The 20977-nt window shown below is 41.2% G+C and overlaps 1 protein-coding gene across 1 annotated transcript; it reads right to left on the bottom strand.

Annotated features, from left to right (window-relative positions):
- Positions 1–908: 908 nt before the first annotated feature.
- On the bottom strand, positions 909–20673 carry LOC139450437 (glutathione S-transferase C-terminal domain-containing protein-like). The gene is made up of 14 exons (XM_071232137.1): positions 20523–20673; positions 17005–17417; positions 15152–15187; positions 14867–14937; positions 12959–13451; positions 10638–10855; positions 8914–8980; positions 8011–8107; positions 7174–7289; positions 5708–5752; positions 4858–4947; positions 3006–3212; positions 2017–2080; positions 909–1500 (listed from the first exon to the last, which is right to left on the bottom strand). The coding sequence occupies exons 2-14, from the start codon at positions 17368–17370 to the stop codon at positions 1343–1345; spliced, it is 2028 nt and encodes a 675-aa protein (XP_071088238.1). The 5' UTR covers positions 17371–17417; positions 20523–20673; the 3' UTR covers positions 909–1342.
- Positions 20674–20977: the final 304 nt, after the last annotated feature.

Here is a 20977-nt window from a genome sequence, read left to right as displayed (position 1 = left end):
AGTGATGCAGGTCTCAGACATTTACCTTGAGAAACCATGACCACGGGTATGATGCTGATAAACCTAGAAACATAACGGGTGAAATGAGATTCAAACCCACAATCACAGGTTCCTGGCATTCCCAAGGGATGGAACCCTACACAGCCTCCTTAGACTGGGCCACCCATGCTTCACCAGTAGGACACAACTTGTACACCTTACCACAGAACAGTGATGTCATCACATATCCCAATATTGATGTATTGGGGGTAAATGTTTTATTGTTGATGCTGTATCAATACAAATTAATGAACATCGATAGAAACATGAGGGTGTACCGTGATTCGAACCCACGATCACAGATTTCTGGCGTGTCTAACAGAGAAAAGACACAGCTTCAGACTGATTTTATACCTGTGGGACAAATGACCCATTACCTTGGGGAATGATGACGCATGTTGCGTAGACAGTGTTCCCGTTTACCGGTAATTACCATTTTTTATAACGATAAAATTAGGTTTGGACCTGTTTTATAAAAATGTTTAAAATGTAAAATAATAATCATTATGAATACCTATGGTACTCACACCAGTGATGTAAAATATCAGTGCTAAAATCACAATAAATTATTTTTTAAGCAGGAAGCCATCTAGGATTAGCATTCACGCTTCCATCTACCCGAGGCAAGGGTGTTAACTGACTATAAAAGTCCAGTTTCTACCCATGCCCAACTACGCTGGTATTCCGGAGTTGCATTTTGGCTGGTCTAACGAGTCTATGCATAGTCCAATCAACTTCGTGTAACGCACTAGACATCCCGTTCGTAAACAACTTGGATTTCAACGTGCAGATTTCGGTCGACTCGGGATTTGGAAACCATTTTTTTTATCAAGGTGCTTAAGTGATTTGACGCACTTCACAGGGGGTTTGACCCGTTTTAGTACAATAGAGATCTTGATTATCGACCAGATCGTCTTGACTGGGTGACGCCATTTTGTTTGAAGCAAATGTAAGTCATATAAGAGATGGAATCCGATTGGTCAATAAGATGGACATAGAAGGGACGTAACTCCTAACAGCCATTGGTGGCGCTACGATTGAGCCTGGAAATTCCAGTGTAGTTCGGCCAGGGTGGAAACTGGACTTTTTAGTGAGTTAACGCCCTTGCCTTGAGAAGATGTCATGCTTCCTGAGCAAGCCATCTCGCTGGTAACACAGTTTGTGAGTGATCACAATCACGGTAACTAAAATCAAGGATGTGGTGAGTTTAAAAAATAAAATTGGTATTTCAAGACTGTATAAGATTAATACTGTGAGATCTCGTCATAAAAAGATTTGATTGGACAATAAATCCGTCATGCTATCAGGACACCGCAAAGCTCCTGAGGTTGGGAGTACCCAAAATTAGGTTGTTTTTAGGTGTACATGTTAGGGGCTGGAGTGAGCACAGAATGACTGAATATCCTTGTTCCCTGGCCAGCTGGGCCCGATCAGTGTCCACCAGATTGCTGCAGTACCGTCCTGCAAGGAACAACGTCGATATCAACTCTCACTCATTGATGTTCAGAAAAACTCTTACCTTTCCCTTTCTGTGGCATAGCATAGCATAGCATAGCATAGCATAGCATAGCATGGCATGGCATGGCATGGCATGGCATGGCATGGCATGGCATGGCATGGCATGGCATGGCATGGCATAGCATAGCATAGCATAGCATAGCATAGCATAGCATAGCATAGCATAGCATAGCATAGCATGGCGTGGCGTGGCATGGCATGGCATGGCATGGCATAGCATAGCATAGCATAGCGAAGCATCATAGCATAGCATAGCATAGCATAGCATAGCATAGCATAGCATAGCATCAATCCATGCAATTGGGATACAATCACATGCATCAATCAAGTCAGCGAGCCTGACCACCCAATCCTGTTAGTCGCCTCTTACGACAAGCATAGTCGCCTCTTACGGCCAGCATGGTTTGCTGAAGACCTATTCTACCCCGGATCTCCACAGGTGCCCTACAAGTGCCTCACCTTGTTCCTCTAGAGCGATGTTAAACTCTGTCTGATCTGCTGCATGGCCGAGGGTAAGGAAATCCTGGAAATGAAGAAAGCAACCTAGAAATTTGCCAATGTTTCTTTGTTGTTTAATGCCATACTCAGCAATATTCCAGCTACATAACAGCCTATATATAATGAATCATGACCAGACAATCTAGTGGTTGATATTGTGAGCAACTATCAATGCTAGGGGGTTGTGATGACACAGAATCAAACAAGTCACAGAGCCAGACCACTCGATCCATTTAGTCGCCTCTTGTGACCAGCATAAGGTGTAAGAGGTGACAAACGGGATCGGGTGGTCAGATTCGCTGACTCCGTTGATGCATGTCATCATATCCCAATTGCGTGGATCAGTGCTCATGGTGCCAATCACAGGATTGTCTGGTCCAGACTCGATTATTATTCAGACCGCCGTCCCATAGCTTGAATATTGCTGAGTGTGGTGTTAAACAGTGAGTGAGTATGGTTTTACGCCGCTTTTAGCAATATTCCAGCAATTTCACGGCGGGGGACACGAGAAATAGGCTTCACACGTTGTACCTATGTCAGGAATAGAACCCGGGTCTTCAGCGTAACAAGCAAACGCTTTAACCACTAGGCTACCCGACCGCCCCTGGTGTTAAACAACAACCAGAACTATGCTAACCCAAAGCCCAATGACCCCATCAACCTAAATCCACCACCCAACTTGCAGATGTTATTTCATTACTGAGGAGGTCAAGGTGCAAGGACAAACTTAAGAGCAACGCATCAGCATTGAAAAAACAGGAAGTGATACTGCACTCTAGTTTCCTATTACAGTGAACTATTTTATCTCACAACATTCTGGCAGGAGTATGATGTCCGAAAACATATGATCCAACATATCTATCAAACCTGTAACACTCTAGAAGTAGACTGACCATGGCAACATGACCAAGTGGTCTGCCCTGAATATTGTTAACAGTAAACACACTAACCTTGTAGGTGATATCGGCATCCAGAAAGCATTGGCTTCTGGGATATGTCAGGAGGTGTGTCTTCTGAATGCTGCCATAGCAACAAGGGCAGATAACAAAGGCTGCGCTGTTGTTGAGGCACTGCTGTAGGACCATGTCAGTTGCAGAGCCACAAGCATGGAGACACACACCAATGTCAAACTTCCCATGGAAGTAGTCAAGGTTGCACTGAAATTGAAAATGCTGATGAAAATCAAAGACTTCAATGTAAAGAAAGATTTCTGCAAAGACTTCAAATATCTCATATTTAGAAATGGTTTGATCAAAGTCAGTTCTTAATCAACCTCACTAAAAATACCTCAAGAAATCTCTGACATACTTTGTATGAAGTGCTTCAGATTGCAAAGGGATCTCAGCCCTGTTCCACACAGAGATCTTAGTATGGTAATGACGACATTACCGGTGCTCAGAGCTCTGTTACTATGTGACTACAGTAAACTACGTTTATAACGAACAGGCTTATAACAAACTGACGGATATAACGAACTGTTTTTTTTGGCCCCGTCCATTTGCTGTGAATTATGCTGTATAAGTGCTCATAACAAACTATGGTTATTACAAACTAAATTAAGTGGTCCCTTTAAGTTCGTTATATCTGTAGTTTACTGTGTATTATACTGATTAAAAAGATGGTGGACATCACACATTGCATCTTCATTTCTGAGTGCTGAGGGTCCTCTAGCCCAACGTTTCTCAAGAGGTTGGGAACATTTTTAGCATAGCCCTGGCAAAACGTATTTCGATACACATATTAAACAATCTGGTTATTCATACACTGAAGTTGAATCTTTATTCAACCATATGAAGGAATGGGTGCATAGTCAGAAAGAAATGCGAACATTAGTGACTTGTAGTGTAACAATAGAGTTCTAGATAGTTTTAGTCATTAAACAATATATCACGTGACTAACCACTGGTCCGGGTAGTCCCGTGGGTACCCGGGTCCTACTCAGTACCCACGCGACCCGGGTACCCGAGTTACCTGTCCCAGCCCTACCTCCTGCCCTACATTTCTCATACCCACTGAACTAGAAGCATCCTTTTCACAGGTTATTGTTCACTTGACATTGCTTATTGAATTGAATCTGAAGTGATGCTATGTGCAGACAACCTACAACACATTCCTTTCAATGTTGTTGAATGCCATACTCAGCAACATTCCAGCTATATGATGGGAGCCTGGAAAAACTCAAGCCTGGACCAGACAAACTAGTGATTTGTTTGTTGTTTAACGCCGCACTCAGCAATATGAAAATAATCGAGTCTGGACCAGACAATCCAGTGATTGATATCGTGAGCATTGATCCACGCAAATGGGATTGATTACATGCATCAACCAAGTCAGGGAGCCTGACCACCCGATCCCGATAGTCACCTCTTACGACAAGCATAGTCGCAGACAAACCAGTGACTTATCATGAATAACAAAATATGCTATCAGGGTATGATGACACAAAGACCTTTATCACTAATCCATTTAGTCACCTTGCTCAAGATTTATTCTAGCCTGGAACCCCAACAGAGAACAATAATTTCTTCAAGGTGAGGTGAGGTGAAATAGGGTTTAAATGTTGCATTCAAGATTATTACACTGATACAGCGACATGCATGCAGCGTGCGTGTGCTAGTCCGGACGTATGCCAGTTTTTTGGTGTTAGCGCACTGGGTAGTTTTAAAATGAATACCCCCTCAGACACAGTAAACAGACCCCTTGTAATATCGCCATGCAGGGTAAAATTTCATCAAGTAAACAAATTTGGAAAAGATACATTTTTCAAACCTGAATTGATGACAGTATCTGGCTAATACATACCTGATACAGAATTACATTCTTCAGTTTCAGAGCTTCTATTCTGTTTATGGCTTTCATCAAAGATTCTTCCTTGTTTTCAATCAAATATACCTGATAATTGAAAACATACAAGAGTAAACTTCTATTTAGAACTGCATCCTGCAAAGGATCATAAATAGAGTAGAGTCTGGACATCTCCACGTTCTACAACACCAGATCAGAATCAGTCGTTCAACAAGCAGTTTTCAAACCTTCAGTGCAGACTGAATCATCTGGAAGCTGTGATTGGATGATTTTGTCTAAGATTTTAATGTGATTGAAATATACTTTCATCCAGAAAATAAAACTAACCACGTTTTTCTATATTTAGTGCTGTCTTTTTCAACATGATGACTTATGCTGAATGTGACCACAGATATTTCAAGCAAGTAATACTTGGTGCAGAACTGGGGGTGGTGTGTTTGGCTTCCTATACTTGGAAAAGGAGCCAGCTAAGGTAGTCATTTTTTTGTTATTGTAGCTGCTCTAAGGTCAAACTGTGCACACACATACATGTGATAGTTGTTGAATGCTTAGCTATTTTAAAAAGGAATGTAACGTTACTGTAAAAGTCTATGGGAAAACATTTAGTTGTGGTAACCTCAGGGCACTGACACCTGGAGTAAGGGAGGTAACCCATTGTATTCCCTAATTTTCATGCGAGTCAGCATTGCAAATTTCCACATATTTCCAGTTAGGTCGTTTAGCATACAGACACAACATCAAGAAAGTTTGCTATTTTGCTATTTCATTAATGGCATTTCTTTGACATCATTCCATTTCGCTCACAATTGTTATCTTCTTGGGAGACAAGGGGAGGATTTGTGCTTACCTTGCACTCAGGTAGGAGATACGCCAAAGCAAGGCCTAGATGACCCTGAAATAACATCAAATATTATGAGTGAGTGAGTGAGTATGGTTTTACGCCACTTTTAGCAATATTCCAGCAATATCACGGCGGGGGACACCAGAAATGGGCTTCACACATTGTACCCATGTCTGGAATGGAACCGGGGTCTTTAGCGTGACGAGCGAACGCTTTAACCACTAGGCTACCCGACCGCCCCAAATATTATGAGATTACATCAAGTGGAGCATTGTGAGTGAGTGAGTGAGTTAGGTTTAACCCCATTTCTACAAAAAACATTGCCAGTCATGTTGAACTATCCCTCCACTACAGAAGTCTACAATAACATCGCCAGTCATGTTGAACTATCCCTCCACTACAGAAGTCTACAATAACATCGCCAGTCATGTTGAACATACCCCTCCACTACACTGCCAGCCATGTTCAACTTACCCCTCCACTACAGAAGTCTACAACAACATCACCAGCCATGTTGAACATACCCCTCCACTACAGAAGTCTACAATAACATCACCAGCCATGTTGAACTATCCCTTCACTACAGAAGTCTACAATAACATCGCCAGTCATGTTGAACATACCCCTCCACTACAGACGTCTACAATAACATCGCCAGCCATGTTGAACTATCCCTTCACTACAGAAGTCTACAATAACATCGCCAGTCATGTTGAACATACCCCTCCACTACAGACGTCTACAATAACATCGCCAGTCATGTTGAACATACCCCTCCACTACAGAAGTCTACAATAACATCGCCAGTCATGTTGAACATACCCCTCCACTACAGAAGTCTACAATAACATCGCCAGTCATGTTGAACATACCCCTCCACTACAGAAGTCTACAATAACATCGCCAGCCATGTTGAACATGCCCCTCCACTACAGAAGTCTACAATAACATCTCACGCCATGTTGAACATACCCCTTCACTACAGAAGTCTACAATAACATTGCCAGCCATGTTGAACATACCCCTCCACTACAGACGTCTACAATAACATCGCCAATCATGTTGAACATACCCCTTCACTACAGAAGTCTACAATAACATCTCACGCCATGTTGAACATACCCCTCCACTACAGAAGTCTACAATAACATCGCCAGTCATGTTGAACATACCCCTCCACTACAGACGTCTACAATAACATCGCCAATCATGTTGAACATACCCCTTCACTACAGAAGTCTACAATAACATCTCACGCCATGTTGAACATACCCCTCCACTACAGAAGTCTACAATAACATCGCCAGTCATGTTGAACATACCCCTTCACTACAGAAGTCTACAATAACACCACCAGCCATGTTGAACATACCCCTCCACTATAGAAGTCTACAATAACATCGCCAGCCATGTTGAACATACCCCTCCACTACAGAAGTCTACAATAACATCGCCAGTCATGTTGAACATACCCCTCCACTACAGAAGTCTACAATAACATCGCCAGTCCGGGCCATTGCTGTTACAGACGTCACCAAGTTCTCCAGCTGCTGGCACTTTCTGTCTGTCCGCTTGGCAGGAACTTGACCTGAAACACCACAGCATCCATTGTTGAAGTGAAGAGTGTGTGAGTATGGTTTTACGCCGCTTTTAGCAATATTCCAGCAATATCATGGTGGGGGAAACCAGAAATGGGCTTCACACATTGTACCCATGTGGGAATCGAACCTGGGTCTTCGGCATGACGAGGGAACGCTTTAACCCTCTGACTACCCCATCGCCCTTTGAAGTGAAGAAACCAAGTTTCACCGACACTCTTGAATAACACATGAATTTATCATAACCAAAATATTTTAAAATGGAAACATTTATGAAAACAAGAATTTAGGCAGCATTTTATTCTTTCTTTTACCCAAAAGTCGAGTCATGGCCTGAAGTAAAACATTAGTTTCAAAATGTTATTGTTCAGCAGGTGACCATTCTGGTGATGTTTGTGTGTTGTTTAACACCATACTCGGCAATATTCCAGCTTTATGACCTGTAATTAGGAGCAACTAGCCAAATTGAGTATGATGACTTGCAATAAAGAAATTCACTGAGACTAACCACAAAATCCACTAGGTGAACTTGTATTACAAATATAGGTTGGGGTCATGTTCTAACCCAGAATACCTTTGTGGTAATGGTCAGGTGATTACCAGTCCTGTGTTCACGTAAGGTTCCAAATCTTCCAATGCACCTGACAATGCTGGATAAAGTGTCGCTGAATTTTTATAAATTCCTTTCAATTCAAATTAAATAGCACCAACCTTCTTTAGGGTGTACAGCAGAAGGCATAGTTTCCCAGTCCAGGGTCACATCACTCCCCCGCAGGTGCTCTCCAGTCTTGGGGACAATACCACTGGCCTGAAACATGATAAATACCATATGTTGGCTATTTTCACAGTACTAATTCACATCCTCAAGAGTGAGTGAGTGAGTGAGTTGGGTTTAATGCCGCTTTTAACAGTATTCCAGTTATAACACGGTGTGTCAGCTTAATGTGGGAGGAAAGCCCGAAGTGATGCGGGTCTCAGACGTTTACCACTTTGGTGAAACCCACGAGCACGGGTATGGTGCTGACAAACCTAGAAACATAATCGGGGCGAACCGGGATTCGAACCCACAATCATAGTTTCTTGCGTGCCTAAGGGACGCAACTCTGCACAGCGAATCACGGCACCTTAGACGACCGGGCCACCCATGCCCCTTACATCCTCAAGAACATTGGGATGAAGTTATATAAAAGCACTGTACCCAAGAATGAGTGAGGAGGGAGGGAGTGAGGAGGGAGGGAGTGAGGGAGGGAGTGAGGGAGGGAGGAAGGACAACCACTGTGAGGAAAGAACAAACTGGCACATTTCAAGGATATTTACAACTTTGGGACAGCCCATGAACAATGCTGAGAAACACAAGATACGCCGCTTTTAGCAATATTTCAGCAATATCATGACAGGGGGCACCAGAAATTGGCTTCACACATTGAATCCATGTTGGGAATCGAACCTGGGTCTTTTGCATGACGAGCTAACGCTTTAACCACTAGTCTACCCCACTCCCCCACAATAAAATAACAGGGGTGAACCTAAACAAACAAGCAGCTTTCAAAGGCACAGGGATAAACTCTGCAGCACCTAAAACCACTGGGCCACCTTAAAACCAAGCACACCCACCTTAATCTTCCTCAAGGCTTGACTGACATCTGGTTTGTAGGCCTTGTGCTTGCTTCTACATCTCCGACTGAAACAGAAACATGGAAAATGAAGAAGGCAGAAGTGTGAGCTGGGGTTTCCTCTGCTTTAAACAGTATTCCAGTTCTATCACAGCGTATCATTTGGAGGAAAGCTCTAAGTCATGTAGGTCTCAGACGATTACCATTTTGGTGACTGCACGGGTTTGGAGCTGACCAATCTAGATTGGTTTGTTTGTTTGTTGTTTAACGCAGCACTCAGCAATATTACAGCTATATGACGGAGGTCTGTAAAATAATCTGGACAGACAATCCAGTGACTAATATCATGAGCATCGATCCACGCAATTGGGATTGATGACCTGCATCAACCAAGTCAGCGAGCCTGACCACCCGATCCCATTAGTCGCCGTTTACGACAAGCATAGTCGCCTTTTATGGCAAGCATGGATTGCTGAAGGCCAATTCTACCCCGGTTCTTCACGGGTTGATCAATCTAGAAACATACCTGGGCTCCTGGGATTGGACCCATGATCTGCACAGTGCATTACAGCCACCCATGCTGCCCCAGGTAGCTAGGAGTGAGTGAGTTTACTGCTGTTTTGTATGAGTTTTAATGGCCTGTCAGCCTCATGTGGTAGGAGGTGAAATTGGGTTTAATGTTGCGTACAAGATTATTCCACTTATAGAGTGATGTGCATGCACATGTGTGTGTCTGCTTGTACTAGTCAGGACTAATGCTGATGTTATAGTGATAGTCCACTGAGATAACATGCCGCAGTATAACATGAATACCCCACTCAGACACGGTATACCGATGCTGAGCCAACCAGTCCTTGTTTTAGCCCCTTAATGCCGAGCGCCAGGCAGGGTAACAAGTACCATCTTTTAACGTCTTTTAGTATGACTTGGCCAGGGATTGAGCCCTGGACCTTCCGCTCTCCCACTTGACTCATGTCTGGGGAAAGAGATGCATGAAACCCATGAGCATGGGCTTGGTGCTGACAAACCAAGAAACATAATTATGGCAAACCTGGGATTTCTAACCCACGAGGATGCAAGGAGGTGACTTTGAAGTCTGATGTTTCATCCAAGAAGATACGAGGCTCCCCCGCCTCGGCCTCGGTTAAACGGCTCATCGTCTCTAACGCCCACTAATTATTTGGACCCCATTGGTAGCGTTGTAGTGAGGGACCACTGTACATAAAAATAGTTTTTGTTTGTTGTTTAATGGCACACACTTCCCATTGAGCCTGGAGTATTCATGTTTTTGAATAGGGCATGGATGCTCAAATGATTGGAAGTGCATTAAACAATTGAAAATATCAAAGATAATGTTTTTGCCACGTCAGTGTTGAGTGTGTGTTTGTGTGTTTGTTTATTTGCTGTTAAACGCTGCACTCAGCAATATTCCAGCTATATGATGGCGGTCTGTAAATAATTGAGTCTGGAGAAGACAAACCAGTGATTGACATCATGAGCATCGATCAACACAATTGGGATACAATGACATGCATCAACCAAGTCAGTAAGTCTGACCACCCGATCCTACAGGCAACTATGCTTGTGGTTAGAGGGGACTAATGGGATCAGGTGGTCAGGCTTGCTTACTTGCTTGATGCATGTCATTGTATCCCAACAAACAAAAGCATAATAAATGGACACATTATTATATTAGAACAAATCTAATCATCTACCATATTTCACCTGAGTTCCATATCATCCTCGGTGACATCCTCCATGGTGGGCAACGACAGCATCACTCCAGCTGACCTCACCTCTGTCAAGGCCTGGGCCAGGTCTGTGACCTTGAAGCATGTGTCCATCATCGTCTTGATTCCTTCCACTTTCACCATGTATCCTAACCACTCCATGACGCGTGGGAGTCTCTCAAACAGTTCACCACAGCTGAAGTTCAGAGCCTCCTAAAACATTAAGTGTCCAACCTCAACAATATGTGCAGAACTGAGACATTGTATCTGGCTAGTTAGAGTGATTTTGCAGGTAATCGCGACCATTCTATGCTCCAATTCAATGATATCTGTACTTTGTCAGCTTGCTGACAGGGTTAACCTCTTTGGTCATGTGGACAAGGCGTCACACCTCGGATTAGAGAGTTTGAATCCCCATCTCTGGCTTGAAGTTGTATTGTATGTTACATTATGACTACTGGTAGTACATTTTCCTGAGGACAAGTGAAGATTTACATTATCTTCTCGAGGCAATGGCTTCAACTGACTAATGTTACAGTCCAGTTTCCACCCTTGCTACACTATGTCCCTCATATTGACCAATCAGATTCCATCTCTCATATCACTTGCATCTTCTTCAAACAAAATGGTGGCCCCCTGTCAAGATGATCTGATCGGCAAGATCCATATTGTAATAAACGGGTCTTACCCTGTAAAGTGCATAAAAATCACCTTGATTAAAAACATTAAGATATTTGCAAAATATCTGTCAACGGTGTTGACGCACAGTTGGCAGTACACATGCTTTGCAAATCCTGCATGTTGAAATCCATGTTGTTTACGAACCGGATGTCTGGTTCCTTACACAGTTTTGATTGGACTATGCATAGACTCGTTAGTCAAGCCAAAATGTAACTCTGTAATTCCAGCCTAGTTCAACTAGGGTGGAAAGTGGACTTTTATAGTCAGTTAACTCCCTTGCCTCAGGAAGATGATTTAAACAGGCATTCACATCATGATTTGAGGCAGTAGTATAACAGAGAAATCCATTCCCACTGAACAAGGGACAAGGGTATTTGTCAATGAGCCAATAGTGAACTGATTGTAAGGATTTGTGGTTTTCCACACCTGCAATGTCAAATCAACTACACACATAATGCAGATCTGTTTAGCAGCAGCCTAACTGTCAGAATACAAACTCACCAGACCATGGAATACAACTTTCTCTAAATTCTGTATAGAGTATCCCGCCAAAGCAGAATGACAAATACCATCAGACAATTATTTCCTGAAATAATAGCTTTTATGTTCATAATCCTTTCCAACAAAAAATTGGATGATATTGAAAAGATATTTTGTCATGAAGAAATATCCTCTTGGTCATGTGCTTTATATTACACAATATAAAAACATCCCTGGTCCAGACGCAGTGTGGTGTTAAACAACAAACAAACAGAACTATTTACCATCATTGTCCAGTGGACCAGCATATGTTCACTCATATTTGTTCATATAATGTTGCTATTGTAAATGTTTCAGCAATATGATGGGAATCTGTAAATAACCGAGTCTAGACCCTACAATCCAGTGATTGACACGAGCATCGTTCCACACAATTGTGATACAATGACATGCAATCATCCAAGTCACTGAGCCTGACCACCTGATCCTCTCAGTCCTTAGTCACCTCTCATGACAAGCATAGGTTGCTTGGGTCCTGTATTTCTTACCTGGAAGCCACGAGGATCCAAGCATATTTTAACCCTTTTTTGTTTGTTTGTTGTCGGCAATATTCCAGTTAAATGAAGGCAGTTAGCAATAATTGAACCAGACAATCCAGTGATTGACAGCATGAGCATCAATCTGTGCGATACGATGACATGCATCAAAAACGTCACGAGCCCTGACCACCCAATCCATATAGTTGGCTCTTATGACAAATTATGCTGCTTGGGACAGAAGCCATACAGGTGTATACACATTGAAAGGTGTCTGGGATGTTTCACCAAAATAGTGAGTGAGTGAGTTGGGTTTAACGCCACTTTTAACAGTATTCCAGTTATATCGCGGCGTGTCAGCTTAATGTGGGAGGAAAGCCCGAAGTGATGCAGGTCTCAGACGTTTACCACTTCGGTGAAACCCACGAGTATGGTGCTGACAAACCTAGAAACATAATCGGGGCGAATTGGGATTCGAACCCACAATCATAGGTTTCTGGCGTGCCCAAGGGACGCAACTCTGCACAGAGAATCGCGGCGCCTTAGAAGACTGGGCCACCTGGGCCATCCGTGCCCCCTTTCACCAAAATAAGTCCCTGAGGAAGCATGTAAGACTTACTATGACATGATACAGGTAGACAAACAGCACAAGATCTGCCACGGTCATCTCTATCCCTTCGGAGTACAGGTGAAGCAACTCCACATCCAGATAGGTCAAGCTTTCTATACCCCTTATCAAGTCCTCGACAGAGTTATCTCCCTTCGCTGTAATCTGGGCACTCCCATTCTGAATAGGTTTCTCACATTTATTTGATACAGTTTGCTTTTTGTCAGTCTTATCTCCACTGAAATGTTTTACAAGTTTGAATGTTCTGTTTCCATGAGGAAACTTTTTTTCCTTTTCAAGCAGAAAACTGTTTGTTCTCAATTTACAAGTTTTTAGTATTTGACCTCGTGTTTTTTCATCATTCATTTCTTCTTTGACCTCCTTCAACACAGCTCTCCTCATCTTGTCATCATTATGAATTTTGGGAGGTTTGAGAAAATGAGCTTCAAGTTTCATCAGATCTTGAGGTAACTCTACTTCCAACTTCCCAGTGTCTGACACAAGTCTGCAAAAAAAGCATGTAGACAAATGAAATAAGTCTCAAAAGTACAATATTTAGCTGACAGGCAAGCATTCAAATTTAGTACATTAACAGAAAATTGGCATTAATATATGCTTAAAAAATAGGGTATGTTGGCATAAGTAATTTACAATATTTTAGCAATAGCCTGATTTAAAGAATAAAAGTTCTTGACTGATTTACCCATAGTGTTTGTTTGATTGACATAAATATTGGATAAGTTTATTGTTTAAAGCACCACTTAGCATTATTCCAGCTATATGACGGCGGTCTGTAAATAATAGCTTCTGGAACAGATAATCCAGTGATTGACATCATGAGCATCAATCCACGCAATTGTGATACGATGACATGCATCTACCAAGCCAGCAAGCCTGACAACCTGATCCCGTTACGACAAGCATAGGCACCTCTTTTGGCAAGCATGGGTTGCTGAAGACCTATTCTACCCTAGATCTTCACTGGTATTACCCATAGTGAATAACAACAAATCTACATTTGTTGCATGACATACAGACAATACCAGGATAACTCATAGGAATATTCTTATCTTGCCACCATACACCAACCTGATTCTCATAATATGTCAAGTGTATATTTAAATACATCTGACATATCTGATTATCCCTATCAAACATTAAGTACTATACACTACTTTTTAAAAATCCTAAGGTTCCTATGGCACAGTTATTGGATGGTATTTTCCAGCACCACTGGAGGCAGCGTCTGAATATATCTTAAGTCATCTTTATTTTCAATGTTCACCTGGATTTTTTATAAGGCCAGACCAAATTTATTGATGAGTCTAAAAAATCTTCTATTTATCATACTTATGTTGCCAACATTTCAAACAAAGAAAACACAATTCAAACTAAAACAGGACAGTAATGCATTTGTAGTTTTTCCTAAAAAGGTCTTGAATTAAGGTTTATTTAACGAAAATACTTCTAAGCAATGTTTTGCAATTATTGAAATGGGGTTTAACATCGCGTTCAAGATTATTGCACTTATAAAGTGACGTGCATGCACGTGTGTGTGTGTGGCTGCTTGTACTAGTCAGGACTGATGCTGATTTATAGTGCTTGCACCTTGAGATACCATGCCACAGTTTAACATGAATACCCCATTCAGACACAGTATATTGACTCCGGGCCAACAAGTCCTTGTTTAAGCCCCTTAAATGCCGAGCACCAGACAGGGTAACAAGAAGTACCTTCTTTAAACATGACGCGAGCAGGGATCGAGACCCGGACTCTCTGCTCTCTGAGAGAACGCTCTACAGCTAGACCATAGAGGCAGTCCAAAATATCATATGTAACTATAAGAACACAAGAAAATCACTCAGTGATCTTTGATGTTCACCAGGTAACAGTTGCGATGTGCAACTCACTTATTCATACCTAAAATTGTGAATTAGCTGAGTTAGACTTTTGTTCAGCTCCACTTCACACAGCTTCGTCCAGCCTGACACCTGGGATTATCAAAACATAATCTCACATCATCCAGAGCAATAAAATCAGGGTTAGAACTAAACTCAAATGTTTTACTAGCCCGGGTAAAGATAAAATGGCCTTGTAATGTTAAAACAATGGGGAAATTGTGAAATTTGTACTAGCCCACAGGAATTTAAGCTAGCCTCGGCCGAGTGGGCTAGAGTTTATTTCTAACCCAGGAGCATTCCTCACCTCTGCACACATCCTCAAGCTTCCTTGTCTGAAACCCTGAAACACAAACATAGGGCCTATGTCACACAGTAGGAACAATGAATGAATGAATGAATGAATGAATGAATGAATGAATGAATGAATGAATGAATGAATGAATGAATGAATGAATGAATGAATGAATGAATGAATGAATGCCTATCTCAGCAATATTCTACCCATGTGGGGAATTGAACCCGGGCCTTCTGCAAGACAAGCACACGTTTAAATCGCTGGGCTACCCCACCACTGGCATGCCCTACATTTTTGAAGACAGAATATTTTCACTTGCAATTGATCTTGAGGTATTATTTTGCATTAGATATTATTGTTAATACATGTATATGGACCATTATAAGTTTCGCCAACCAGACAGAAACATATGTTACTCGACTCCGGTTTCGGACAAGTTGTGCAAATGTCATCAACTGCTTTGGCATAATTCTGTACGACATTGTCATGTAACAAATATTTTTGTGCATGAAACAACATTCTCAAATCACTAAATAGTGACACAGAACCGTAGCTCAATTGGATTTGTAATCATCAGTTTAAAATGTAAACAATGACAGACACTTACTAAATTTGCTGTCAGCATTGATATTTAAACATTTCTTTGTTTGTTTGTTGTGTAACGCCGCACTCAGCAATATTCCAGCTATATAATGGAGGTCTGTAGATAATGGAGTCTGGACCAGACAATCCAATGATTGACATCATGAGCATTGATCTATGCAATTGGGATATGATGACATGCATAAACCAAGTCAGCGAGCCAGACCACCTGATCCCCGTTAGTCGCCTCTTACAACAAGCAGTCGCCATTTATGGCAAGCATGGGTTGCTGAAGACCTATTTTCCCGGTATCTTCATGGGTTTGAACAATGTCAAAATTATGAATATCACAAAAAAAAAAGGAACATATAAGTTGAGCCCCTCTACAAACTATACATATAGCCAAATTTAGTTATATTTTGAACCTAAATGACTGAGTAATGGCAATATATAGCTTAACTGTTTGATTGGCATTCTAGAAATTGGTGGGTAAATTAGAAAAAATTCAAGGTTGAAGATAACAACTTCTTGTTTATCACTTTTTGCGACTTTTCAACGGAGATTCTTTCACTCTTATCAAGCAAGCCAAATGATGTAAGAATCTAGGACAATATTCGCTAAATGCAATAAAGCAGGCGTTGTTATCCAAAAAGGTATATTTTCTAATAAGCTTGTTCAATTTGGCTGTGATAGTGGCCTATTGCAAATCGGATTCAAACCTCTTGGACATTTATTTCATGCATTGTTTGAGTGTACTTGTTACTCACAGGCTTGAAGGAAATGCTATTTAAATAACTTTGTAAGTAACCCATAAAATAATAAATTGGTAAGTTTTGTTTGTTGTTTAAAGCCGCACTCAACAGTATTCCAGCTATACTGTGACCGAGTCTGGACCAGACAATCCAGTGATTGACATCATGAGCATCAATCCACGCAATTGGGATACGATGACATGCATCAACCAAGTCAGCGAGTCTGACCACCCAATCCTGTTAGTTGCCTCTTACGCCAAGCATAGTCGCCTTAAACGGCAAACATGGGTTGCTGAAGACGTATTCTACCCCGGATCTTCACGGGTCGACAGATAATGTTAATATTACGAAATATCCACACATATTTCTTGGTGAAGTCATAAAGATTAGATACAACTTGCAATGACATAAGCTTACATGGCTTTTCAGGCAAGGTCAGCTATTCATTAATCTAATTTGAATTTGTTCACCAAAGACAAAGAGAAATTTTAACATGCTGTCAAATACTTTTAATGAAGAATTAATTACCAGCAAATCCTTGAAGTACTTGGTGGGATTCGTTGCATCTGCCAACTTAACAAGATGTCGAACAGCACAACAAAGTCCTGATCTAACCATAGCTATTTGGGGATCAAATATCACAGGCAATTGGCAGTTCTGAATAATCAGGGGAAGTAACTCTGTCTCGGTGAAAGTGTGGTGGAGCTTCTGCAGTGCACACAGTGGTAATTCAATCTGTTCCTCGCTCTGTGCAGCTGCATCTTCAACAAATATAATGCGCACATCCACAGGTGCACAGTACTCCACAACAAACAACACTGCACTTGATGAAAGAGTCACCACACAACCACTGTCAGTTTTAAGCCTGCCGCTCAAGTACACTTCCGCCACCATGTTGGGTATTTCTTGTTGTGATTGTGAACGTGTTTATCTCCCTTCACCTGCAACAATAGGAAGTCATTATTTTGATTATGGCGAGATTACCAACATCATTTCTGGCATAAACATCATTGCCCCAAGAAACATCCCAGATTGTGGTGATAATGTTGCTCTGGCAGAAGTATACTATACATATGGTACTCACATGTTCAACAGAGCTCAGACACACCAATCAAGATGTTCTACAAATACCACTTGGAACATGTGTCTCTGGAATATGCCTCAATACATTAGTTACAGACCCATGAAGATCTGGGGTAGAATTGGTCTTCAGCAACCCATGCTTGTCTTAAGAGGCGACCATGCTTGTCGTAAGAGGCAACTATGCTTGTCGTAAGAGGCGACTCATGGGATCAGGTGGTCAGGTTAGCTGACTTGGTTGATGCATGTCATCGTATCCCAATTGCATGGATCTATGCTCAAGATGTTAATCACTGGATTGTCTGGTCCAGACTTGATTAATTACAGACTGCCATACCATAGCTGATATATATCTGAGTACAGTGTTAAACAACAAACAAACAAACAAAACATTAGTTACACTTAAAATGACACGCAGACAGATGAAAGATTTCTTAATTTTTTTTAACTTTAGGGTTTGATTTCACATTTTATTTTACCTTCAGTGTGTGTTTTCACTTGCCAATATCAGTCTGTGACATTAGTCACTAGTCAGAGTGAGTGAGTTTGGTTTCACGCAGCTTTCAGCAATATTCCAGGAATATCAGAATCTGGGCTTCAAATGCAAGCCTTCGGGGTGAAGAGCAAACACTTTCACCACAAGGCTACTCATCCGCCTGAAGCCTGACACAAGTATAATTCTGTTCGGTCTAATAAGCTCAGCTAATAAAAGTCCATAAAATATACTAAAAATGATGCTATGTGCCATGTTTGGGCTAGAAGACATACAGTTTTGGGCACAGACTGCAATATACATAATTTTAAAAAATAAATGGAGGTATTTCTGAATGTTTCATAATTAAGGTCCATAATAATATTATGCTATATTCTTAATGTGACCTCATGACCCGCCACGCTGATGACAGTCAGCCAAGTAATCATGCTTTGTGAACACTCCATCCCCATTCCCCACTTCAGGCAGGACGTTTTGTAACAAATATTAAATTAACGTCATGGAATCAGTCATGACCAGACTTTGACTCATCATGATCTGTCAAAACTGGACCACATTTGCTCTCCACACCTTTTTATGTTGATTCATCATCCAGTGAAATCGGCCTCTTCTGAACAAAGGACCAATTCATCATGAAACTGACACTCCCCAATTTCATGCATCTCACTTGCATGTCCTGAAAGATGATTTCATCAATATGTTTCTGTCATGGGATTTTTTTTGTATTTAACGCCGCACTCAGCAATATTCCAGCTCTATAACTGAGGTCTGTAAATAACTGAGTCTGGACCAGACAATCTAGTGCTTGACATCATGAGTATTGATCCACACAATTGGGAAATGATAATATGCATCAAGCAAGTCACCGAGCCTGACCACCAAATCCTGTTAGTCACCTCTTACGACAAGCATAGTCACCTTTTACGGCAAGCATGGGATGCTGAAGACCTACTCTTACCCGGATCTTCATGGGTCTCTGTCATGGGAACTGCCCAAACAATTCCTAGATATACTTTAAAACTGACAAGGAAATGGAAATGTTTACCAAACCACTCCTGCTATTCATTTTGTACAAATACTTCAAGGGAGATTCTACCTGTGAAGATCCGGGTTAAGGTCTTATATTTGCTAATATATTGGCAAGTGAACAATCCCAAGTAGCACACCTTCCAATTGATCAATGTACACAAGACTTATTGATTAGCGTATAATACCCACTCGTGTGCTATATGAACCCTTAATCACGGGCAGCTAAATTCTGGAAAAATATATCTGTCGTATGTAAACATTTCAGGCTGTCAGCATAAACCACGAAATCTTTCAACTGTTGTTTTTTCACCAAAATGATTTTCTAATAAGAACCCCCTATTTCTAATTTTGAGAGCACCTTGGGCGCTTATTACGACGAATACGGTAAGTGGAATACTGTGAAAAGGGGTGTTAAACCCAACTCACTCACTCAAATAAGGTCACATGCACAGATCAAATGTGTCCAGAGTTTTTTTCTCTAAAGTGAGTGATGAGTTGTTAATTATCTGTGTAGATTCCAAAATCTGAAATTTATGGAATACTGACATCATATTATATTTTTCATTTTGTTAAGCTTTAACAGAGTTAATTAAGGCTCTACATGCTTTTGTAAGCAAAACTGGTAGGTATTAATTTCCTTAATGTCACAGCCTTATAATAACTTTCCATCCTTTTAAAACAAGGATGAGGAGATTCCAGAGAACAAATAGAACCTAATTTTAATCGCCTAACAAGATTATATCATTTTCATTGTACATCATGAATTGTGAAAATAATATTAGGTAGGTTAGGCCTGTTTTTCAAGAAAAACATTTCTTGAATTAATTGGTCACAATAATTTTAAGTTTGTTTGTTGTTAAATGCTGCAATAATAGTCTGTACAAATATGACAAGTTAAATAAGACACCTATCACTTCTCTTTACCCATCATTATGGGATGTTAGGCCTACTTGACATCCATAACACAATATAGGCCTATTGCCTAAATCATTAACAATTTCTTATCTATGTGAATCTTGTGAACTTTCCAGTAATTTCTAGATGAATGTCATTTATACATCACCACACATTGGAATTGGCGTTATATGCTTCTTGAGAATGGGCCAAATTTAATTCATATGCTTTTAATAATGTAATTTAGTTTAAATGGGAGTTGGGGTTCTGTTTGGGTCACTATATAAGTTCTGATCATGCTAAATAAAGTGTAAACGCACAGTGCATTTCCTCCATGTGTTTTCGACATGATCGCCATCATCCGCGACTGTGAGTCAAACTGGGCGAGTTATCATCATTCACTGCTGGGTCAGCATGTACATATCAAACACGTGCACGGCAAGATGAAAATAATAAAAGAGACACGTGTGCTCGCCTAATTATCGTGACATGCGAGATCGTGCTAAATACAGCGAGTGACATCACATTCAAAATACAAATTATGGCGCACCTGCTATCTGCATCGAGGCTGGGATAAATAAGCCCGATCTGTGAAACTACAAAATCTTTTTTCGCTGTGTTTGAGGTCACACAAGTGTTGATGAGCACCGTATTGACTTTGCAATGTACCAGACGGTGTTCCCCTTGTATTTATCGCTGAGTACACTTTCGCAAGAAATAGGGGTACCACGAACGGTGTTGTAAGTTTTGTAACAAATGTGTGGCTTCCGTTGCTGTTTCACTTATCGTTTTCATGTTTCTGAAAACATGCATAATGTACACGAATGCAAAAAAATCGTCTTCGGGTCTCGATTGAGCTACAAAGGTGAATGCAGCCCGTTTGTCAATATCTGTCACCCCTTAACAACAGTGGGTCAACCAAGCCGACTTTATGTCGCCAGTCATTCGTGACGTCATCATTTGTGGGCCACTCTACCGACACGCACGTGTTTACGTTTACGCATT

This window comes from Haliotis cracherodii, unplaced genomic scaffold (genome assembly GCF_022045235.1).
Source record: "Haliotis cracherodii isolate W230 unplaced genomic scaffold, xgHalCrac1.p SCAF_8, whole genome shotgun sequence".
In the NCBI taxonomy this organism is placed as follows: Eukaryota; Metazoa; Mollusca; class Gastropoda; order Lepetellida; family Haliotidae; genus Haliotis; species Haliotis cracherodii.
Note: the sequence above shows the minus strand (reverse complement) of the source record. Positions and strands in the feature narration are given on the sequence as shown.